The following is a 23,918-nucleotide window of genomic DNA, read 5'->3' on the forward strand; positions in this document are numbered from 1 at the left end:
CCTCTGCGCTGTGTCCCCTTGGGCCAGGCCTTCAGGGAGTCCCCCAGCCTGGGTGAAGGGCACTGCGGTGGCTCGTGGCCTGTGGGAGGAGCCGGGGCGACTTCCCATCCCACATCCTGCTCTGTGGCCTGTGTGTGTGCTCAGTCACTCAGTCGTGTCCGACTCTTCGCGACCCCCTGGACTGTAGCCCACCAGGCTCCTCTGTCCGTGGGATTATCCAGGCAAGAATACTGGAGTGGGTTGCCATTTTCTTCTCCAGGGGATCATCCTGACCCAAGGATCGAACTCATGTCTCTTGTGTCTCCTGCATTGGCAAGCGGGTTCTTTACCACTGCGCCGCCTGGGAAGCCGGCTCTATGGCACATGGTGAACAAAGGGCTTCCTTTGTCTGGAGTCCTCTTACCTCCCAACGAGGGACATTTATTGCTGCCTGGTGTACCTGGAAGGAAGCAGAATGAGTGTTCACGGGAAAGAGCAGGGGAGGGGGACTTCCTCTGCTTCTGCTGTGTGCCTGGCACTGACTCGCTGCTCTGAGGTGTGGGCGCCCAGCCTCAAGGAATCTACTGCCAGATTGGAAAGACAAGCGTATCCCTATATGCCAGGCTGCTCGGCCACAAAGCAAGACGCCAGAGACGATGATGGAGAGGGTGATGATGATGATGGGAGGGGCTTGGGAATAAGAGCCCTCCCATCAGAGAGCTTTCTCTGACCCCCACAGTGGGCTAATACAGCGGTTACCCCAGGGGACCTTCATAGTCTCCTACAGGGTAGGAAAGTAATCACAGTTTAATTTTCTTGGTTTTCCTTTTTGGCTGTACCGGGTCTTTGTTGCAGTCTGCCGGCTTGTCTGCTTGCAGCCTGTGGGATCTAAGTTCCCCAACCAGGGGTTGAACCTGTGTCCCCGGCATTGGGAGCTCCAAGTCTTATCCACTGGACCACCAGGGAAGTCCCCTTCACAATTTTAAAGTTGAGAAAGCTGAGGCAGAAAAGGGTTTAGGAACCTGCCGAAGGCCAGGCAGCTAGTAGGAGAGTGGAACTCTCCAGGGCCTCTGCCTGGCCCTCCCCAGGGCTCTCTGTTCCCCGCACTGTTCCCTGCATAATAAGACACAAACTTATGCCCCAGGAATTCAAACGAGGAGAGATCCTGGTGGGCAGGAGTTAGGGAGGCTTCCAGGAGGAGGTAGAGTAGGAGAGGTTTGAGAGCTGGGTTTTTTTGATTCCCAAAGCTGTGTTTATATTAAAAGAAAAATTGCAATAATAATAATGAGGCTTGAAACACAATCACAAACCGTCCTGACTCCCACTCCTCTGAACCAGCCATTTTATTTTGTGCCTTTTCCCTTCCTTGGGATGTAGATTTTTATGTGGTTTTAATGATAAGTGCATATTTTATCTTGTTTTTTCTATTTTCACGTAACATTATCATAAACCTCCTTTTTTCTAGGGCTGAAGGTAGTCTTTATAATTGCCTTGTTTTGGGGTTACATTGTCAAAAGTACTTTATAAAAATCATTTTGCATAATGGCCAGCCCATTAATTGCCATTTTAAGGCTCTGTTATTCTAACAAGGTGGGCAGGCTCTGGATCAGCAGAAAGGAGTGGGGATTCTGGGGGAAGGGCCCACGTGGCCCAGAGCAGGGAGGCAGGAATGCACAGGGAGTGTCCCAGGAAATTAAGGAGCCCGCCTGCCCTGCGCTGAAGTTATGGTGAGCAGTGCCAGTAAGAGGGAGGTTGAAGGAATGAATAGAAGAGGAGGGATTCATAGTGTTCATGTCAGCAGGAATTCTGGAGGGTGTTTTTTCAATTCTGATTTGCGGGGAGCAAGAAACTGAGACCAGAGAGAGTGAGTGACATAACCGCAGTCACACAGCTGCTTAGTGGTTGAGCAGGGGCCCCAGATTTGGGATCCTGGTCCCAGTTCGGTCTTGCTTGGTCGGCTGCTGGCCAAATGAGGGAAATGAAAACTCTTGGATGGGGCAGTGGCAGACTGGGATGTCAGCCCATGACTCAGGGGTCTGCCCTTTGTCGCTGCAACTTTGGTAGAAGATCCCCCCAGCGTGGAGCGTCTCTGATCACCCCCTTCCTTCCCCAGACCTCCTCCTTGTTGCCCCGCCCCCACCCAGCCCAGGAACCCCTCAGCCAGGAGGGCCCCCTTCCTCCGCCTTGGCTCCCCAGCCCCAGGAGACTCCTGCGTGTTTATCCCTGTCTATTTCCAGCCCTGCCACTCCAGGCTCCAGATGTGCTGTCTCAACTGGGACCTGCTCGCTGGCCTGTGAGCTTATTCCCAGGATCCAGCCCTGGTTGACCGGCCGGGCCAGAGGGGAGAGTTCTCCCGAAGGATCTCACAGCTCAGTTCCTGCCACTGACTTCAGACCGGAGAGGGGTCTGAGACCAAGGAGCCCCTTCATGCCTCTGCTCCCCCTTTCCCAGTTCAGCCAGAAGCCTGGGGACGGGCCCCCAACCTTCAGTTCTCTTCTCCCTGGTGGAAGGCAGCTACACTCCTGTGAGCTGACTGGGGGCTGCCCTCCCCGGACATAGGAGAACTCAAGACCCCAGGGTGAGGCAGGGGCAGGGCTCCAGGCCCAGAAGGAAGCCCCAGCTGTCCTGATGCCTGGAGGGATAACTCCCTGCCTCCCCCCGACTGCCCCCCACTCCCCCAGCCCTGATTGCAACATTCAGGCCTGATGAGAGCCTCCGCCCTCTGGTCTTCCTCCCATCTGGAGCTTGAAGCCTGTGTCTGAAGCGGGAAAGGAGAGTAATTTCTTTGACATTCTTGACCTGGCTACTTGGAAGCTTATGAGGGGTTAGTTATTAGAAATGACACTCAGGGAGGAGGTCATGAAGGCCAGTCCCCTGCCTTCAGAACTAAGAGTATTCTTAGAGCCCAGATTGGCTTATCTGACAATATCTAGACCCACTTTCTTTTTGGTTCAACAGTGATAAAATATATATATATACTGTGAAATTTTCCATTTTAATAATTTTTAGGTGTACACTTGAGAGACGTTAAGTCCATTCACATTGTTGCGTAGCCATCATCACCATCCATTTCTAGAATTTTCTCATCTTCCCAAAAAGAAGCTTTATACCCATTACACAGAAACTTTCCATTCCTCCTCCCCAGCCCCTGGCAACCAGCATTCTATCTTCTCGGAATTTGACTATTCCAGGTAGCTCATGTAAATGGAATCCTGCAGCGCTTATCCTTGTGTGACTGGCTTACTTCATACAGCCCAGTGTCTTTAAGTTTGGTCTACGTAGTTTGATAGAACAACAGACTTTCCTTCCTTTTTAAGGCTGAACAGCGCTATATGTGTAAACTGCATTTTGCTTATCCGTTCATCCATCGATGGACGTTTGGGCTGTTTCCACCTTAGACTTTACTTTTTTAAAAAATTAATTTGGTTGTATCGGGTCTTAGTTGCGCCACGTAAGGTCTTCACTGCATTATGTGGGATCTTTCGTTGCGACTCTCAGGCTCCATAGTTAGGGCACAAGCCCCGTGGCATGTGGGATCTTAGTTCCCCAACCAAGGATTAAACCTGCATCCCTTGCATTGCAGGGCAGATTCTTAACCACTGGACCACCAGGGAAGTCCCCGACTCTTACATTTAAGTAAGGAAAGAGCATAGTTTCTGAGGATGGAGTTTCTCAGCTCCTTCCCTCCAGGCCCAGGGTCACCATGTCCCTCCCCCACCCATAGTTGCTCATCTCTCTCCGGATGTAATAAGAGAGCAGGCCTCCACACCCCCAGGACACAACTGGTCACTGTTAGCTTCTTTTTTTGAAAAAGCATCATTTTTTAAGTTGAAGTATAGTTGATTTACACTGTTGTGTTAATTTCTGCTGTGTGGCATAGTTCCATGGTGGTTTATCATAGGGTACTGAACATGGTTCTCTGTGCTACACAGTAGGACCTTCTTATGTATCCATTCTATATATAAAAGCTTATATCGCTCACCATCAGCCTCTTCCAGTTAAAGAAAAGAGCTGTCCCACCGCTTTCTCTCCCCCCACCCCACCCCCACCCTGGCTAGGCCCCGTCTCCTCGGGTCTCCTTTCCTTCCTTGGCTGCCCTCCCTTTGGTCAGTGGTTTAGAAAGATTGAGTGTGGAGTGCGGTTTACCCTGACAGTATAGGAAGAACCCTGGACTGAGAGTCGGAGAAAGCATCCAGGTCCTTTGACCTCTGGGGGCCGCAGTTTCTTCATCTGTTAAATGGGGACAGTTACCCCCACGCTGCCCCTGTCATAGGCTTGACATGAGGCTCAAAGGATGGAATGTCCCTGAAAGAGCTGGTCAGTGCACATCCATGCTTTCGCTGGTTTATCCCTGCGTTTCTGCTTGTTGAGCTCCATCTAAGTGGCAGGCACTGTGCAATAGATGCAAAGAATGAACGGGACCTCCCCACATAGTGAAGAGAGCAGAAGAGAACTGGGATCATTCAGTGTTGGAGGGGCTTTGAGGCCAGATGGATCTGGGCTTCAGTCTAGCTTTCTCCATTCATTAGTTGGGAGAACTGGTTACTTGACCTCATTGAGCCTCAGTTTCCTCACCTGTAAAATGGGCTGTCAAGAGAACTGAATGGGAAAGTGCGTGAGGCCCTTTGCAGGGCCTGGCACAGAGTCTGTCTAGTGACGTCAGCCTTTTGCCTGAGCCAAGCAGGACCAGGTCCACTGTCCTCCACCTTCCTGTGGGCGTTCTGCGTGTAGCTTGTCAAAGCATTCCTGCCTCCAAAGGCTGTCACCTGCGAGTGGCCCCTGTGTTTGGGCCTTAGGCTGGCCGAGGCCATGTCTGTTTTCTTAGGCTGGTGGATCCAGACGGGCTTTGATGAACCAACCTCTGAGGGGGCGGGAGGTCAAGGTGGGGGTCCTCACTGCCTGCCAGCCTGAAGTTTCCCTCCTGTGCCCCTACCCCAGGCTAATTAGTTCCAGGCTTGTCCCCTTGGAGCTGTGCTCACCTCGGCTTGGTGCGGTCAGGCCCAGAGTGAGTGATGAGCTGGGAAAAGGGGGTCATTGTTGGAGGGAGCTGCGTCTGGCTTCAATTGCTCTGCAGGGCATGCGGGAGCTGGGAGTGAGCATGGGTCAGGAGCCTGCTGGGGCGGCAGTGCAGGGCTACTCCAGCCCAGTTCCCTCCCTCTGGTCCCCCAGGGGTCTGCTGTCCCCATTTGACTCTGCCCGAGGGTCTAGCATGCCAGCTCTATTGCCTGGGGAGCTGGGCTCTGGGGTGCTAGCTGGGTTGACCTGGAACCCCTTCTGCTCTGGTTCCTCAGAACTGGTACCACAAGATGCCTGGATCCCTCCATGGGTGGAATGACCAGAGGGGCGTTACAGTGGGTCCTTGGCACCTTCTCCCAGGCATCCTTCAGGGCACACCTACCACAGTTGTGCCCTGTCCCCTGAGAGTGGCTGGTCTTGGCTAGGATTAGGGGCAGCTGTGAGAAAACCTTGCCTGCAGGGGCAGTCAGAGCTTTCATCCCAGCCCCGAACGCCCAGCCTGGCACCTCGCAGCCCTAGGCAGCTCCCTGTCCTGGGACACCACAGTGGTCGTGCCAAGTGCGGCTTTCCAGGCTCTCCACTGGGAGATGGGCCCCTCCCTGCCCCCAGCCTGGGCTGGGTGTGCGGGTCCTGGGAACCATCTGCATCTGGAGTCTGTGCTTTAGATCCCTGCTGCCAGCTGCTCTCATCAGGTCCCCGGGGGGCCCCCTCCCTTGGCTGCCATCATCACCCTGTGCCAGCCTGGAGGCACCAGGACTGTTCCCCTCCCTGCTTCCAACACCCTCCCCTCCTCCTCCCAGGGCCCAGGTGATTAGAGCTGTTTCGGATCCATTCTCTGTTCAGTGCCTCACCTGCCATCTTCACAGCAGGTCTGGACGGCTCGGTTGTACTTGGAGTGGGCAGTGGGGTTGGGGAGAGCCAGGGCCAGAATACCCTGAGAGGGCCTGTCCTGCTGTCCACAGGCCTCCCTGAACTTGCAGACGACTTCTCTTCCGGCCCCTGCTCAGCCGCCTTCGTCTCCCGGGTGTTCCTGATCTGGGGAGCCTGGGCTCTGCCAAGTGGGTTCTGGAGACAGGAAACATTGGGCAGGAAGCAGATGGAGGCTCAGGTCTCCTCTCTCCCTCCTGCCCTGCGTGGGAATGCCCCCTTGGCAGGCGGACGTGGTGCCCACTCCCCCGCCCGCCTGGCAGGGGTGAGAGACAGCAGAGAAACTGATCCACAGAGGACTTGGGAACTGATTCCGGCAGGCCCCGAGAACACACAGTCCTGAGTCTTAACAAACCAAGGGAGGGTGTTGTCCCCTAGACTCAGAGGTGAAAGACTCGGGGTTTATCGCCCTCCACCACCTAATAGCAAAGTGACCTCTCCGAGTGCTTCCTCTTGGACCCGTGTGAGGCCTAGGTGAGTCCTTGTGGTGACAACGCCTGGCTTACTGCATGCTCCAGGAACCACTAACCTCCCTGCAGGCGGAAGCTGTGACTCCATCCTCCTAGGATGGTCCTGCTTTTGATTTGATTCAAAACCTTTGAGAAGAGGATTTAGTGGGGGAATTGCCAAGGACTCCCCAAATGAGGGCTGAGGCTGGACATGAATGCAGATCGGGGGCACCTTAGGTGGTCTCTGCTGGCCTCCCTCACTGCAAGTGCTGCAGAGCCTACCTCCACCCCTCACTCAGCCCAGCCTGGCCGTGGCAGGAGCTGTGTGGTAGCTTTCTGTGAGGGTCTGACCCCCAGGCACAGCCCATTCCATGTGGGCTGACACAGGGGAAGCTGGGCATAGCCTCTCATACCCTTAGAGGCAAGAGCTGAGCTGTGCTGGCTTCTGGGTGGAGGTGACCCAGAAAACACCAGCTAGACTGACTCCATGAGATAAGTGTTAACCCTATTGTAAGGCCAACGAAGGGAACCCACACCAGCAAAGCAGAGACCCAGAGCTTTGTCAAAGCAGAGAGAAAAGTAGAGCTAAGACATAAGTTTCAGATCCAGTAGTCTGACCCAGAAGTTTCCTTAAAAAGCCCCTAATATACCCACCTTGGAGGGGACCGAGGGGCAGTAGCTGTGGTAGAGGAATAGTAGTTCTCATGGGAACAGTCCATCCGCTTAAAGAAGGACCAGAGGCTTCAAGGTCTGCAGGCCTGGGGGCTACTGAGGTGACCTGAAGTGCCCCCAAGGCAGGGAGTGGTGGACAAAGGCAGTGGGAGTGGCAAGTCCTGTATTCCCATTTCAGCCAGGGGCTCCCTGCTTCTGCCCTTAATTGATGGGGGCAGGCGTAAGAAAAGAAAGCAGGGTGTGTCCTCTGCTTTAAAAAAAATTCATCACTGACCACTTGTCCAGTCCGGGCTCCTGTTTGACAGGTGTGAAAGCTTCGTCCAGAGAGAGGGAGTGGCTGCCACAGTGGTTCCCTGGCTCCCAAGAACTGTCTTCTGCTTGTTTGGAGCTCAGTGTTGGGTGGGAAAAAAGAGTTGTTTAATAATAGGGAAAGAGAAAAAAGCATGGAGGCTCAGGGGACCCTGAGCTCCTTTCAAACCCTCCTGCCTGAGGCTGTTATGTTTTCGGTACACGGCCTGGGGGGCCCCATGGAGTGCTCTGCCCACCCGCTGCTATGTGGGAGCCCCCCCTGGTCAGGCGCTTCCTTCCTGGGAGCAGGAGCAAACAGGTGGCCAAGGGGGTCTGGGTGTCAGTCTGGCCGTGAGTTACATCATGACTTGTGTGGTAAGGAATGGATCGGACGTGTGGTGGGCGTGCTCTGCCCACTCTGTCCTGGGTGGGTTTTGTTTGAGGTAAGCAGGATGTTCCCAAAGGCTCAAGTGGATTTGCCATCCTTTTCCGTGACCAAATGTGCTGTGAGAATCACTTGGGGTTGCCAGGGACGCGCCATCAGGACAGCCTGGCAATGGACAAACTCTGTGGCTCTCTCATCCTCTCCTGGAGCCCCCAGACACTCCAGAGACACACCAGCCTGGGGTGGCCGCGCAGAGTGCATGGGGAGCAGCGCGTCATTTGCACTGACTTGTGACTCGGCTGGGCCTTGGGAGACAGGAAGTACACCTTGAGGTTAGGCTGCGGAGCAATTGCCTTCGAATCCTGGTGGCCCCCTGACCCAACACCTTACACCTCGGGTCAAAAGCTGCTCCCCACCCCCGCCCTGGGTGGCCATCTAAAGCCACCAGTAGCCAGTTATCTGCAGAGTCCAGGCGCCAGAGCTCAGAAACCTGCAACCCCGTGCACACTGTTAGCAGGCAGGACTCAGGCTCGGAAGTCCTGGCCTGGATGCCTGGGAGAGTCCTCCGTTGCTGACACTTATCTCCTCGGAGGGCAGGTCAGTGGTGGGGCAGCCAGGGCTTGGTTTGGAGTGTCACAGCTCCGAGTGAACTGCGTCCTGGGTCCTCCCCACCTGGCATGTGGTGGGTGTCTATTCAGTGATGGGTGACTGGGTAAATGAGTGAAAATGTAGCTTCTAGGATCAGCTCTGCCACTGGCTACTTGGAGACTTTGAGCAAAGTGTTCCCATCTCCAGTCCTAACGCAGGCCTGGCACATAGCAGATGCTCGGAAAGGATGGAGAAACGTAAACGAGTCTCCCTTTCTCCTTCTCTGGTGATCTCTGCCCTTCCAGTCCACAGTCTGGGTCAAGATGGGTGCAGAGCAGGGTGAGAACACCCATGAGCAATGCAGGGACCCCCGAGCTATTCATCTTAAGGGCACTCTCTGCCTCCCTTTCTCCTAGTTCTCCTGTGGTGTGCCGCCCTCCTTGCCAACTCATACGCCCTCTGCATGGGCTCCTGGGTGCTGCGTGCCCTGCTGGTTCTCTTTCTGGCTGGACTTCCCTCCTGGTCCTCAACCTCAGCGCCAGCCCTGGCTCCTCTCGGGCTCCAGCGCCAGCACTTGGCCTCTCCAGGTCGCCCCTGGGGGCTGTCTCCTGCCCCCACTCCCAGGCTGTCCTCGCTGGAGTGCCTGTGGACTTGGTCTAGCTGGCCGCTCAGGAGCCCCCTTTCCTGCCCTCGAGTCGTTCGGCTGGAGGACAGGGATGGGGAGTCAGGGTTCCAGCCTGCACCGAGGGGAAAAGGAGGTCAGTCCAGAGAAGCTGCAGCAGCTCCGCAAGGTTCTGAGAAAGAACTTTCCTCCTCGTGTTCACGGGCTGGAGGATGTGCCTGGAGCCGTCCCCGCCCCCCGCTGTCGCCAAGGCAGCCCAGTGGCAGTCCCTGCCTCGCCTGCCCACACAGCTCAGCTGCTGCTATTCCCCGTTGACCTTTTTTTCTTCAGCGATGCTGCTGCTGATCACTTCAGCCCGATTTTTGCCTCCATCACCGCTGTGCTGGGTGGCCGGTCCCAGCCACCCCAGGTGTCTCCCCCTCCCTCGGGGTAACCCAGGGTCCTGCCCGCACCTCCCTGGGGACGGCCCCTCTCATTGCTCTGGCGGAGAGCCTGGGGAGGGGGGTGAGGAAGGATGGGATGGTCTACTAGGAATGTTTTTAATTCCAAAGGCAGTGACATCTGTTCGTGTGGGCCTTCCCACCCAGGCTCTGTTTATCCAGTCAGGGGGCCCTTGCTCATCCTCAGAGGCCGGTTCTGCCAGGTGTGGCGGGATGGACAGAGGGGGAGGGGGTGCTGTCACTTCCTGGGTGGCCGGGACACCCAGCGAAGCTGAGGAAGGGTCTGTGGTACACTGGAGGGACCAGAACTCAGACGACCGCTTTTGAGGAACTTCTCAGGAACATTTGTCTTGCACAGCCCCCCACCCCACAGCCTGCTCCTCAACCATTGCTTCCAGGAAGGAGTGAGTCAAGCTTGGGGAAGAGAAGGCAAATCTGTGCAGTCCCTGGAGGAGAACCCCCAGCCCACGGGGAGGAAGGAAAGATGAGCATCTCAAGGGAAGAGCCTCCCAACAGCTACCCATCTGCTAAGGCGCTTATGTCACCATGGAGACCAGTTGGCCATCTTTCATCCAATCAGAGTTCGATTTACCCAGACAAGTGTTGAGTCTGGAGTTTCTAAGACAGACAAGTATAAGGCTTTGGGGACAGGATCTGCACCGTCCCCCTTCTCCCACACACCTGCTGGGGGACGCACCTTGCACAGCATCCCCTACCTGCACCCTGTGGCATGTGACCCAGATAGAGGGCAGAGAACCTTAGAAAGCCAGCGAGGGGCCAGTTCTGAAGTTAACAGCTGGCAGTGCCCAGCATGGACCACGTGTCTGCAGCAGGTGAGCATGGTCAGCAATTATAATGGCACCTTACCAGCCAGTTACACAACCAGCTGAGGGATGCAGAACAAAGCTGGGGAGGGTGACCTTTTTTTTCTTCTGGCCCAGGCCAACCCCTCCTCCTCCAGGAAGCCTTCCCTGATGCCCTCTGGCTAGAATTTTTCTCTCCTTTCTCTCAACTTCCATGGCACTTGATCTGTGCTTTCCTTGTGGCCCAAGACAGGGTTTTTGAGGGCAGAAAGACAGTGCTTTGTCCATCTGGGTATGGCACGTGGTAGTTGCACAGCTGATAAATGCTAAATGTATGAATGCCTCTCTGTCTCCCATTTGGAGGTGTTTAAGCCTTCACCTCCTCTCCTCTCTTGGGCTGTCAACTTTATCAAGCGCAGGCCTTTTTTTTTTTTTTGGCTGTGCTGGGTCTATGTTGCTGCACTTGGGCTTTCTCTGTGGCGATCGGGGGCTACTCTTCGTTGCAGTGATCAGGCTTCTCAAAGGTGGATCCTCTTGTTGTAGAGCATGGGCTCTAGGTGCTCGGGCTTCAGTAGTTGCCATACACTGGGGCTCTGCTGCTCTGAAGCATGTGGGATCTTCCCGGACCAGGGATCGAACCCAAGTACCCTGCATCACCAGGGAAGTCCCAAGCACAGGCTTTTGGTTCTTCTTTGTGATTTCGAGAGTCAGGCACATAGCCAGGCTGTAAGGCAGTGCCTCTTGAATGAAATGACTGGGATGGAGAGGTGAAGACCCCAGGAATGAGTGAAGCCTTGGAGGAGGTGGGTTTTATGCAGCTGGTGGGGGAGGAGGGGAAGCTGCTGGCCCCTCATGGGGCTGGAGGAAGACTCTCTTCCAAGGTAGCACCCAGGTTCCCTGGGGGAGCAGATCAAGAGTAGGTCAGGCCCCAGGGGACATAGGCACATCCCTGCCTCAGTGGGCTTCTTCCCCTCCCCCTCAGGGGTTACTGGGAGAACTGTGGCCCCACTGAGCTGCACCGGCTTGAGCAACTTGGGCTCAAGTAGGGAAAGAGGGTCTGTGCAGCCTTGGCAGCTCAGCCCTGTCTGTGCTGTGCAGAAGGGGGTGTGAATAGTGGAGCTCTGGTGGCTGATCCAGCTACCCTGCAGGGACCAGCAGAGTCCCAGGACCCTGCCTCCACCACCAGGGCACAGGGCAGTGCAGGGCCAGCCCCCAGCACACTGGAACGTCATCCCGATGGCGAGGGCCTTGCCAGACCTCTGTTCATGGCCCAGCCTGGTCTGGGCAAGTGCTTACCTTCTCTGTACCCTTAGTTTCCTCAAATGGAAAATGAGGGTGCCAAGACATACTTCCTAAGGTCAGGGGAGCTGTGAAGGGTTAGCGTGTGAAGAGCACGTGGAGGGTTAGCGTGGTACCTGTCGCCTAGTGAACTCAGTGAAGGGTCACCTTGTCGTGACCAGGTCTTGGTTACTTCTGTGATGAAGCCCCTGCTTTTTCCAAAAGCACCACGGGCTCCGACGTTAACCCAAAGACCTGCGTGCTGGTTGAGATTCAGCTGGTGTATTCTAGATGCCAAGGGGCTGATTCTGGGCCCCCACCTACCTGCCCTGGGGGCCTCACCCAGCTCTTCCCCCCACCCAGCTCTGTCCCCCCTATCCCCTGAATCCAGAGAACCAGCCACCCTTCAGTGGTGGGGAGCCCCAGGGTCTTTGGAGGAGACCTGTCACTTGCCAGCTGAGTGTCCGTGACCTCAAGCAAGAATTTCACCTCCCTGAGCCCCAGTCCTCACAACTCTAAACGGTAACACCAACGTCACAAAAGTCACGAGGCTTCCACCTAAGCGGATATTTGAACGTCCTTTGCACGGGACTCGGCTTATGGTTGGCACTGCTGGTTTCCTTCCTCTGCCTAGTCAAGCTCTGGAGGGTGTGACATCCCAATGCCTCTGGCTTGTTTGGACCCTAATCATCTGGGGTTCAGGCCTTTTGCTAAATGAACACTGATCAACTTGAGGGTGGAGGAGAGCAGGTTCTTCCTTTGCTGTCCTAAGGCACCCGGCACACAGTGGCTCACTGCTCCTTTGTCAGTGGGCTTTCTCCACCGCTAGCAGCACAGCCCCTTTTGTGGCTTTTCTGGTGAAGGGCACCGGCCATGGTTAAAAACCACCGTGAAAGAAGCACCTCTTACTGGACATCCGTGACCAGTGTCATCCTTGGATTTTTTCACTCAGGTCCCCAGAGAAAACCTGTAGTAGCCAATTCCTTCAGGGCTGCGAATGCCCAGGAAGCTGCCCAGCTAGGGGGTCTTCATTATTCTTTACACAGGAGGAGGTTTGTGAGTGCCAGTCCATGCGGGTCTGGCCCGGTCCCTGAGTTGGCATCGCTGGAGGCGTCTGGGACCAGAGTTGGGGGAGGGAAAGCAGAGCTCCAGGGCAGTCCCAGTTCTTTGCCCGGGACAAGGGCAGCTGTTGATGGCTCCTGGCACTGCAGTCCCCCTCTGGCTTCCCCTAGCCGCCGCCTCAAACAGCTCAGCCGCAGGGCGCCGCTGTCTGGTGGGGAAGGGGTTAACCTGGGCTCTAGTGGAGAAGGGACTGGCTGCTTTCGCCGCTTGTCAAACTTTATTTAGTAGGGGCTGAAGGGAGGGCCTCGGGGTGGGTGAGGAGGAGGCCCGGCCTGCCAAGAGTTAAAAGCGGGAGGTTGGGTGTTTTGGAGGGGGCAGCCTCCCGCGCCTCCTTTGAGTCACTTCCTCCGGTGGGGGCGGTGGGGGCGGGGGCTCCCCGGCGGCCTCGGGCGCTGCCTGCACGGAGAGCTCACGCTGGCAGCCCTCTCGCCTGGCCGGACCTGGCCGGACCGCAATCCAACCGAGCGTCTGCGGGGAGGGAGGACGCAGAGGGAGCGGAAAGGGGCGCCCCGCACCATGCGCTTCCCTGTGCGGCTCGAGTAACTGCGCCCGCCTGCCCGCCCTCCAGCGGCTCCGGACCCCTCGGCCGCCCGCGCCTCCTAGTCCCCGGAGACGAGACGAGCTGGCCCCGCAGGCTGGGTCGCCCGTCGTCGGGCCCGGCTCTGCCGCCACCACCGGCATGACCGACGTCCTGCCCCAGCCCGACTGCAGCCTGAAGGCAGTGTGCGAGCCCCTGGAGCGCTGCTGCCTGGATCCGCTGGAGGAGCCGGGGAGCAAGCGGCCCCCCAACACCGGCGCGCGGCTCTGGGGCCGTGTGCGCAGCAAGCTCCTCCGCCAAAAGGTGTGCGAGGGGGCCGGAGCGGGTGGACAGAGAGGGACTGAGGTCGGTTGGGGGGGGGGGGTGCTGGGCCCCTGGGCATCCCCTTTTGGGAGCTCATTGCGCCTCCTGCCTGCCCATGGGGTCCTAGGACAGAGGCTGGGGTGAGCTGTGGGTTGGCTCTAAATGGCCTCAATATGAGTAATGCCGTTGCTACCCACACCCCTACTTTCTCTGCATCTATCCCTGTCTTAGGAAAAGGGGAATGCCTGTCTCCTTTGGGAGAGGACTGCCTGGCTCCTTTCTGAGTCTCTGTGGGCTCAGAAATACGAACTGACAGAGGCGAGGGGCCCCTGAGTCTCAGTTTCCTCTCCTGCGCCCAGCCCAGCCCCAATCCCCTGTGTCCAGAACTCAGTTGGCCGCACCGTTGCTGAGAGGTAACCTCAGAAACACCTCAGTGCCACTGGCCAATGTGAGGTTTCTTTGTGTGAGGTTGTGGGGAGGTCGTGGTGCTACCGGGTCTGGGGGCTCTAGGCTGCCTCTTCAGGGACCACCCAGAGGCCTGCTGGCCCAGTGCCAGCCAGGCACCAGGCAACTCAATCAGTGTGCCAGGGGTTTCCTGACCCAGCGGGCAGCTCAGACCAAGCCAGGGCAGACTGCCCGTCCTGCCTGTCGCCCCAGACCTTGGGTGGGGATGAAAATCTGAGATAGAAGCTGACTGTCCTGCAGCTGGGCAGGCTGCCGCGGGGCTGGCTTTGGGCCCTGGCATGGGGCATCTGAGCAAGAGCCAGACCAGTGCCAAGCACAGTGAAGCGCTTGATAACTGTAGACCAAATCAGGTACCTCAGCAAGTGTTGCAGGCTGCCTGCCCTTCAAGGTAGTGATAAAGGAGGCTTGGGCTGGTCTGTGTGACTTGGTGGAGATTTGCACATCCTCCTATAGCTCCAAGAGGGACCCCCTGGCCAGATTCTCACTGCCAGGCAGCATAGAGGCTCCTGGCACCTGTAAGAAAAAGTGATCTTGGGGCCTGTTGGCTCCTTGTCTAGTTTCATCCCCTGCCAGTGGGGTATACGTGACTTCCCAGAGGTGACATCAGTCCTGGAAAGTGCTGGGCAGCAACTTGAGCTGGCCCGCAACTGGCCCCTGTGTCACCTTCAGCCTCTCCAGGGACCAGACTTGCAGAGCCCTGCTGGCCTCAGCGGCTCCCAGAGCCCCTCTGTGCTGAGACAGCTGTCTGCCCGGCAGCTCGGAGCCATCCCCTGCCTGGACCCCCTTCTCACCCCCTGCTGAGGCCAGCAGACACCAGCCCTAAGCTCGTTGTCCATTTCCAGACCTAGAGCTTGGCAAGAAAGGGATCCTGCAGTTTCCTGGCCCAGTGCCAGTCAGAGGCTTTCTGGTTTACCTGCCCTTTTTTTTTTGCAGGGGGTGGGGAGGAGGCGGGGAGAGGGCTGGCAGGTAGGGGGCAGTTTGTCAACCTAAAAACTCCAGACTTTGAGTTCTTCCCTTGTGCAGTAGTGAATAACAAAATGAAAAAGTCACTTGAATTTTTCAGCCAGCTTCGCCTCTTTCGGTATCTGATAGCTCCTTGGGCAAAGGGTGGCGGGCCAACCAAACTGGGCTGCCAAGCTGATCAGCGTCCGCACAACTGCAGGGTGGCTGTGGCTCTGGGATGCTCCGTGGGGCAGATGACTCAGTCCCCTAGCCCCTGCTGTGTGACACAGTATGTCAGTATCACGGACACAAGGGTCTGTGCCGTGGGTGACAGAGGGGCATCCATTCACCCTGCTGTGCCTGGGGCTGGTAGATGAGCAGGTAGATGAGCAGGCAGACTTGTGGAACCAGACCTGCTGCCCACCTCCTTTCTTTTCCCAGCTGCATTAACCTATTTTTTTTTTTTTTTTTTTCAGTGCAGTAGGCTCACTGCCAGATGAGGGGGCTGGACTCAGACAGCAGCTTAGGTGGGTGGGGGAAGGGAGCCAGGTACTGCCCAGCCTGGCAGGAGGGGTCTCCTCATTAACTCCTCATCCAGCTTTTTTGCCACAAGGATGTGATGCTGTGGATGCCAGAGACACCTGTGGCCCTCCTGCTGCCTCTTAACTAAAAGATTCAGGAAGGCTGGAGGGGGGTGCAAGTGACTCATCTGGGGACCCAGTGCTGGGGCTGAAGAATCTGTTTGAATGGGAAAAGCCCAGTGTTATCAACCTGTAGAACCTCTGGCCCCAGGAGTCCGCAATTGCTGGAAGAGGGGCGGCAGGAGCCACTGGCAGACTCTCCTTTGGGTCCTGGGTGGGGGCTGTGGTTGGGGTTGTGCTTATCCCGGAGGGTAAGGCTCCTGGGGCTGGAGCTTTACACTAGGCTCTTACTTGGCAGTCGGCTTGTTGTGCAAGCGCTTAGCAGAGGAGACACGTGGCATTTGAGTTTGTGGGTTCTGCCAGTGCTCTCTGCGTTTAACTTCACATTTCTACTTTCCTTTTCCTTTTTTTTTTTTTCCCCTTGGCTTTAAATCACACTCAGGGAGACCAGGCTCAGTGCCTGATCTTTCTCCCATTCTGCTTCTTTCTAGATCCTTAGATTGCACTTTGGAGGGAGAAGGGCTGAAAGAGGAATCCCATCCTGTCCCCAGAAGTGTCCACAGGTTTTAATGGGGTCACTTGTGGGAGCCAGAGAGGCTAGTAGAGCCCCACGGAGGCAGTGGCCAGACCAGAGCTTTTTGTCTCAGGAGTGGGGGGTGTGGGTGGACAGGAATCCGCGCCCCTGCTGTCGCCCTGCAGCCCAAGTGGAGACGTCGAGACCCACACCAGGCCAGATACTGGCTGGAGGTGGAGGCTTCGGCTGAACTAGGAGGGTCCAGGGGAGTGGGGGAGAACTGAGGATGGTTCCTGATGACCCTACCTCTGCTTCAGGGGTCTGGGAATTACCCACTCCGAAGAGCGTCTCTCGGGAAGGCAGAGGCCAGCAAGGTGAACTGAGATGTTTCCTGCTGAGCTCCGGGATAGGGCCACCTGCTCTAAGATGGGGTTTGCTCCCCTCTATTGCTCAGGAGGGTCAGAGGTGCTACCCAAGAAAGGATGGAGGGGGTGCGGTTTGGCCCGCTCATCTGGGGAAGCTTAGGGTTCAAGAAGGTCCCTTTCTTCATCATCTTGAAGGCATCCACTGGTCAGCTCCTGGCACCTCCCAGAGTCTGTCATTTAACCTGACAGTTCCCTTATAGGTAGCATCAGGTATGCAAGCCACGTGCATGTCCCCAAGGTTCAGTCTGCCATTTAGTGGCTGTTCCAGGCACGGAGAGTACAAGGGTGTTGGGGTAGAGAGATGTCTCAGGCTCATTTACTCTTACTCCATCATCATTTCCTTCAGCGTCTGGCTGTGGGCATCAAAAAAGATTCTAAAACCTTAGGCAACAAGATATCTCTCCTGCCCCGGCTGCCCACCTCCCTGCCCCCTTGCCCCCATCTGGCACCCACCCCACACACCTTATCTGCTGGATGGAAGGGACCTGCGTCCTGTCTTCACCATTCACACACCCACTCACACCCCTGTAGTCATCCCTCGGCTGCAGGAAAGGGGCAGTAACACTTCTCTTGAGGGCTGGAGACCCCCGTGGGCAGCCCATTTCCTCCCTGTCCGGGCCTCTGTGTGGGCCCAGGATGGTGTCCACCCTGGCTGGTTTGGGGGCCTGAAGGGCAGAGTAGAGAGATCTTCCTGTGCTCCTGCAGCCATTATATTAACACATATTCCCCAGAGGGAGAAGATCTTACTCCTGGGGCCTCACAGGTGGTCTCCGGACCCCTGCTGCTCCCACTTCTCCCCGAAGCTGGCTCCCGAGAGGCCTGTTTGATTCCACAGAGCAGGAGTCCTCCACTCAGAGAATCTGATGACAATTATGGAGCCCTGCCTAGGCCCAAAGCCAGATGCATGCACAAACTCTCTGCTGTTTCGGGCTTCCCTGGTGGCTCAGATGGTGAAGAATCTGCCTGCAGTGCAAGAGATCAGGGTTTGATCCCTGGGTCAGGAAGAACCCCCGGAGAAGGAAATGGCAGCCCACTCCAGTGTTCTTGCCTGGAAAATCCCATGGACGGAGGAGCCTAGTGGGCTACAGTCCAGGGGGTCGCACAGAGTCGGACACGACTGAACGACTCCCACTATCCTGTGCTGTTTCTGAGGTCACAGATCCCTTCATAGAGGAGGAGCCCCTGCTCTTAGTGCACTTGGCAAGCTGCTGTCTCTTGGCTCCTGGGGAGGTTAGAAGGGGCGCCAGCCCTCTCCAGCATCTCCACAGTCCGCAGGTGGCTTGGCCAGGCAGCCATGCCGGGCTTGGTGCCCCTGGCTTTTGAACGGCTTCAGCCCAGCAGGAGCTGAGCCTGCCAGTGCTGCCCAAGCCCAGTAGTGCAGAACTAGCCAGAGGTCGCGAAGCCCCAGGAGAGCAGATATTTTGGGAAGAGGCCAGAAACTTCTGCAGGTGTCCATTTGGGGGAGTTGCCAGGTGCGGGTCAGGGCACACAAGTCTGGCCCGGCCCAGTCCTCTGCTGAGTGGCCTTGCCGTCTGCCCAGATTATCGGGAGCTAATCGGCAGGTGCTGTTTGGGCTTCCTTTTCCCTATCAAATCTCGCTGGGAGTTGTGTTCTGATGTCTTCCTAGCACCCAAAGGAACACACATCCCCATATCTGGAGCCCACCTGCCCCAATCCCCAGGAGAAAGCCAGAGTCAGCCTGGATCCTAGTGAGCCTTAGACTAAGGCCCCATTTTCCCTGCCCCCCCCCCCCCCCAAAGGTGGGCATAGAGAGGTGGGAAGTGACTGTGGAGTGCTAGGGGAACTCTGCTGCAGAAAAGCCAGGAGGCCCCCTAGTCCGTCAGTGCTGAGTCGTGTCCGGCCCTTTGCGACCCCATGGACTGTAGCCTGCCAGGCTCCTCTGTCCCTGGGATTTTCCAGGCGAGAGCACTGGAGTGGGTTGCCATTGCCTTCTCCAGGGAGCCCCACAGTGGTTTCCCTGATTCTGCTTTGGCTAAGAGAACGTGGGACTCATGCCTGAGCCAGAAGCTGGAACCCCCTCTCTGCTGAACGGTGACCAGAGCCAGGGTCCCATGGCAGCTACAGCTCCTCTTCCCCTTGAATACCTGAGTGTCCCCTCTGTGCTCTGGCCCCCTCCTTGGAGCACCCCCACCTCCAATCCAGGAGGCCAGAGAAAGAAAGGCATTGGGCCACTGGGAGTCACGAGGCCTTGTTTTTCTAATCCTGAGTCTACTGTCTTAACTTGCTGTGTGACCTTGGGCAAATCTCTTCACCTCTCTGGTTCTCTGGCCTCAGTATAAGAAGGATCTGAACAGGATGATCTCCTAGATCCAGTTCATATGATGATTTTGGCCACGTCTCAAGATTCCTACGCCTAAGCCTTAAAACTCTCAACACGCTGGGAAAGTCTGGGTGGAAGAGGTCGCAGGGCTACCCCTGGGCCACAGCCAGCCATCCACTGACCACAGGAGGAGAGAGGTGAGCAGGAGTGTGGGGCTTCTCAACCCCTGTCCCGAAGGACCCCTGGCTTAAGGACATTGCTTTCTCCAGCCTATACACTCCGATTCATTCATTTGGCCTTGGAATACTGATGGGGCACCCTCATGTGCTGGGCACTGCAGAGGCGGCCCAGGGCAGAGAGGCCTTGCTCTCATGGAATTTTCTGTCCATAGGATTAGTCAGGCAATAGATGAGATCATTTCATGCTGCACAAGTACTGTGAGGAAGATAAAATTGGGTAACAGATCAGAGAGCAAAGCGGAGGGGAGAGGCCTCATTTGAAAAAATAATTTTGAACTAAGACTTAAATGACACAGATTCTTGAAAGATCTGGGAAGGGTGCCTTCCAGGCAGAGGTGAAAACCCTGAACTGGGGCAACCATGGTGTGTTTGGAGGCAGAGAGAGGCTGCATGGAGCATAGAAATGACCTTGGACAGAGTGGGCAGCAGCCTCGGAGGAGCTGGGCTTTTAATCTAAGTGTGGTGGGAAGCCACTGGGGAGGTTAAGCCCAATTTTAGTGATGCAGACACGTTTTGAGCATGTACTGAGTTCCAGACATCGTTCTTATCTCTCGATGTGATAATTCCCAAGATGCTGATAGGCTTAGAGGGTGACATGATGAGGTCCCATGAGTGGCTTAGTGCAGGAAGTGCTTTCACCGCTCATGCCCCTGTGCAACCCAGGGCTCACTTGAGTTTTCGGCCGTTTCTTCATTGTCCTGGTTGGTCACAGAGCCCCGTCGGGATCAAGGCTGTGTGCCCTGGGTGGGGAGCTTCCGGAGGTGTGGAGCCCCACCTCGCAAGCTGAGCCTGCAAGTGGGGAGGACCTGGGGAGAATCCACCAAGGGGCCCCTCAGAGTGGGCACAGGCCGGGGGATTGCTGTGCCTTGTTCCCACCAGCAGGCTCTGTGCCCAGACAGTGTTCCTGGCAGGGCAGAGAGGATGAGGTCTGTTTCAGAGGAGGACTTTTCATAATTCTTACCAAACCGCTCCAAGTCCAGAGGCAGGCCCCTGAACCCACAGCAGTCCCAGAAGCCCTTGGCCTCTCTGTGGCCTCAGCGTGACACTCCCCGGATATACCTCGGGGAGCCTCTTGCTTGGGACTCTGACCTCTAAGGTGGCCCCTTCCCTTTGGAGACAGAGCTGCTGGGGGCTGCCTCTGTGTTTCTTTAGCCCTGTGTGTGCATATTCAGTTGCTTCAGTCATGTCCTTACTCTTGTGACCCCCTGGACTGTAGCCCCCCAGGCTCCTCTGTCCATGGGATTCTCCAGGCAAGAATACTGGAGTAGGTTGCCATACTCTCCTCCAGGGGATCTTCCCAGCCCAGGGATGGGACTCTTATCTCTTATGTTTCCTGCATTGGCAGGCGGGTTCTTTACTACTAGTGCTCCCTGGGAAGCCCTGATTTAGCCCTGACCAGTTCCTTTTCCTAAGAGTGACCCAGCTGGTGTCCCTGAGCTGGGGCGGGGCAGCTTCCTGGCTGTTGGTTACAGGCCTCATTCTGGAGTGAAGTCTGCAGGCAGGGCGGGCATTGGAGGCCGGGGCCCCAAGGCTCGGGGAGAGATGTGCCCACTCCAAGTTTCAGCCTGAGGGCTCGATGGCAGCGCAGGGCAGGCTGAGCCCTGAAACGCGGGTCACCGTGGGTGCTAACCTGGCTTCAATAAAAGCCGCATTCAGAGCTGCCGACCCCTTCATACGTGGGCCTCTGGGAACTTCAAAGTTCTGGGGGGAGGGGAGGCGAGCAGAGGCCAAGTGGCCTCATGCCGGTGCCACAGGCCCTCAGTAGCTCACCCTGCAGGGTGGGGCCGGGGGGCAGGGGGACACAGCTTGCTTGGCCTTATGGTGGGGGGCCTGGCCTCTGGGAAAACAGGGTGAGTTTACTGAGCCTGACCCTGGTCTCCCCCTAACACAGCAGGGTGCAGGCCCGACGCCCCCCCTCCTGCTCCGCCCTGCCTCTCTGCAAGTGTCTCTCGGACCGCCACGTTGACAGAAGCTCCAGTGCCCTCCCGGGGGGTGAGGGGGCAGGGAGGCAGGCTCTTTGCAGCGCCATTGTTCAGCCCGTTGCCAGCCCATGCCGCTCACGCTTGTGGTCTGCCCCAATGACAGGCTGGCTTCAGTGTCCCAGGAGGACCAGCCCAGAGCATGTGGATGCACTTTGGGGAGGGCAGGGGAAGGCCAGCCAGGACCGCCACCGTGGCCACTGACCGGGAGCCCCGGGAAGTGTACGCCCATCGGACAACACACCTGGCTCAGGGCCTAGTCTTCACGACCCAGCGCTCAGCCTCCGTTCCCCAAGACACAGCCACACACCTCTGCCTTCTGTGTGTTAAGTTGTTTATTCATTTTGACTGCACTGGGTTTTCGTTGCTGCGTGTGGGCCTTCTTAGGTGTGGTGAGCGGGAGCTACTCTATATTGCGCCGCATCAGCGTCTCGTGGTGGCTTCTCTTGCCATGGAGCACGGCTCTAGGTGTGCGGGCTCAGTGTTGTGGCACGTGGCCTTCGTTGTCCCGTGGCGTGTGTGGAACCTTCCTGGACCAGGATCGAACCCGTGTCCCCTGCATTGGCAGGCGGATTCTTAACCCCTGGATCGCCAGGGAAAGTCCCGCCTCTGCTTTCTATTCAGTGTCCCGTTCACCTGTGAGGGTGACAGCTTTGGCCATGCTGGGTCACTGCACTTAATTTTCAGTAGCCCTAAAAACAACTCTGGGCTTCGAGTGAAGTCCACGCCACCGCCCAGGACAGGGCCCGGATGCCAGGCCCTGGGTGCAGAGGGCAGAGCATGTGCTCAGTGAAAGAAAGGGTGGGAGAGGGCCCAGGGAGGCGGGCTCCTCAGGACTTGTGGGGCTTGTGCTGGGGAGATGACAGTGATACGCTGAGGGAAGGGGCTCAGCGCCACGGGGCTGTAGGCAGGGAGGTGGGGGCCCCTGTCACCTGCAAGCCCCCCACATAAGCTGCCAAAGTAACCACCGCTGCTCTGCGCCCCCCTCTGCTGGGATGGCAGCTGCCAGTTCTGACGGCTCACCACCCCCCTCCCCTGCCCCCTCCTCGTGGATTAAAGGTGCCCACGTGAGGCCCGGGATAGGAGCAGGGAAAGGGGCGGCAGCAGAAATCACCAGGAGAGGGTTGAGCGAGCTGCGTGGTGGAGGGAGTGTGGGATGGTGGGGGAACAGTGCCCACTGTCAGAAGGACTCTGACTCGAGGGAGCAGGAACGGGGCCCCCAAATTCACTGATGCCTCCCAGGCACTGGGAGATGGCCGTGAACAGCCCTCCAGCCAGAGAGAGGGAGGGCTTTGGGGGTCTCCTGTCCCAGGCTGGGGAGAAACGGGCAGGAGGAAGGGCTTAACCCCTGAGGGCGTTTCTGAAATGAAGGTGGCACCCACCACCTGGAGGGGGTTTGGGTGCCCACAGGGCAGCCTCCTCTGAGCCCCCTGCCAGGCTGGGGAGCCCATTTCCTGTCCTGAACGTGAGGCTGCTGACGCCAAGAGGGGAAGGTGGCCTCCCAGCCACCTGCCGGTTCTCTGGGAGACTCTGTAGACACCTTGCCTGGGATGCGGCCTTCCCTTGGGGGATGGCGGTTCTTTGGGGGACATCAGTCCCAGAGGGCAGCAGGTTCTCCTTGGGAGAGGTCTGAACATGCAGCCAAGACCTCACCAGGTCTAAAGGCAAAGGCAGAAAGGACATGGTTGAGCCACTCCCAGAGACTGTGTTCGGCCACTCATTGGTAACGTTCTCCAGGATGTTCTGGGACCTGCTTCTGTCTCCTGCCTGTGCTCCCTGGGGGTGGGCCCGTGGCATTTTTGTGACCTGTGTGGTGAAGGAGGCACTCTTTGATGGGGGACCTCCCCAGCCTGTCTCGTTCCCGCAGGTGATCTAGTGTCCCCCTGGTACCTGGTCCCCAGGTGAGGGGACGGCACCTATCTGCTGGGACTGGATGGTGAGCCATCAGATGTTCCTATCCACTGACATCCAGGAGGCTGGCTCCTCCGCCCCCAGCACTAATCTAATCAGGAAATAGCAAAGTCCACTTTTCCCAGGGGTTATAAATAACCACAGCAGTTCAGACAGCATCATTTCTCTGGAAAATGTGCCATGTCCGTCTCTACTCCGCACCCTCCCTTCTCTGTATTTAAATGACATCCTGAAATAGACTTGATTTCTGGAGTTGTGCTGGCCTCCCAGGAGACAGGGCTGCGTTGTCGGGGCGCTGAGGGGCTGGGTCGCCCTCCCCACCGCGGGTGCCAGGGCCGCACCTGCCGAGGGAAGTCTGGAATAGGGTGGTGATGGGACTCACAGCGAAACGTGACGGTGCCACCTTACCCAGACCTGGCCTGGGACAGACTGCAGCAACAGCAAACGGTCCAGGGGACAGGGTGGTAGTGTGGCAGGGAGGCAGAGGGGAGTGAGCATCCCTGAGGCCTGGAGTTAACCTGAGAAGGCTCTCGGGAAGAAACAGGGCTGGGACTAAGCCTTCGCATCAGGCTTGCGATGGTCCTGTCTCAGATGCTTCCAGGAACACGTGGGGTTGCTACTTGGCATTTGGAACAGAAGCGAGGGGGAGGGAAGGAATGAAAGAATCGTACTGGAGACGACCTGCCAGCCCCCAGGTCAGCCTGTGGTGCCAGACAGTGGAGGCCTCATGTCTCCCTTCCAGATAAACACTGATCACAGCAGCTGCCAGAGGCGAGGGCGCCAGGCTGGGTGCTGTGCATGAGACCTTGCAGGTCTAGCCAAGCTGAGTCAGGGAGACTTGAATTTGCACGCCAGCTCTCACTTCCTAGACATGTGGCAGTGGGCATACTCCTCATTCTTTTAAAGCCTCAGTGTTCTCATCTGTAGAATGGAAACAGCTAGGAGGACTTGTACCTCATGGGCCTGATGATTGAGCAAGATGCTGTAAGTAAGGGGTTTGTCCTGGAGCCAGACTTACAGGAAATGCTTACAACATATCTGGTCAGTGTTACTGTTTTCCATAGCAACACTGAGGCAGGTGTGGACACCCTGCCCCACCATGGGGAAACTG

At 57.0% G+C, this 23,918-nt stretch overlaps 1 protein-coding gene across 5 annotated transcripts in view; it reads left to right on the forward strand.

Annotated features, from left to right (window-relative positions):
* Positions 1-23,918, forward strand: part of ABR (ABR activator of RhoGEF and GTPase) — a 188,360-nt gene that overhangs the window by 152,378 nt on the left and 12,064 nt on the right. The window contains exon 1 of one of the 5 annotated variants that reach the window (XM_061390604.1): positions 12,936-13,410. The exons of the other annotated variants lie outside the window; for them this stretch is intronic. Within the exon in view, the coding sequence (XP_061246588.1) occupies positions 13,249-13,410 (162 nt within the window). The 5' untranslated portion in view covers positions 12,936-13,248. Of the gene's footprint in view, positions 1-12,935; positions 13,411-23,918 lie in introns of those variants that run through there. 5 annotated transcript variants of the gene reach the window in all.

Source organism: Bos javanicus, chromosome 19 (genome assembly GCF_032452875.1).
Source record: "Bos javanicus breed banteng chromosome 19, ARS-OSU_banteng_1.0, whole genome shotgun sequence".
NCBI classification, from domain to species: domain Eukaryota; kingdom Metazoa; phylum Chordata; class Mammalia; order Artiodactyla; family Bovidae; genus Bos; species Bos javanicus.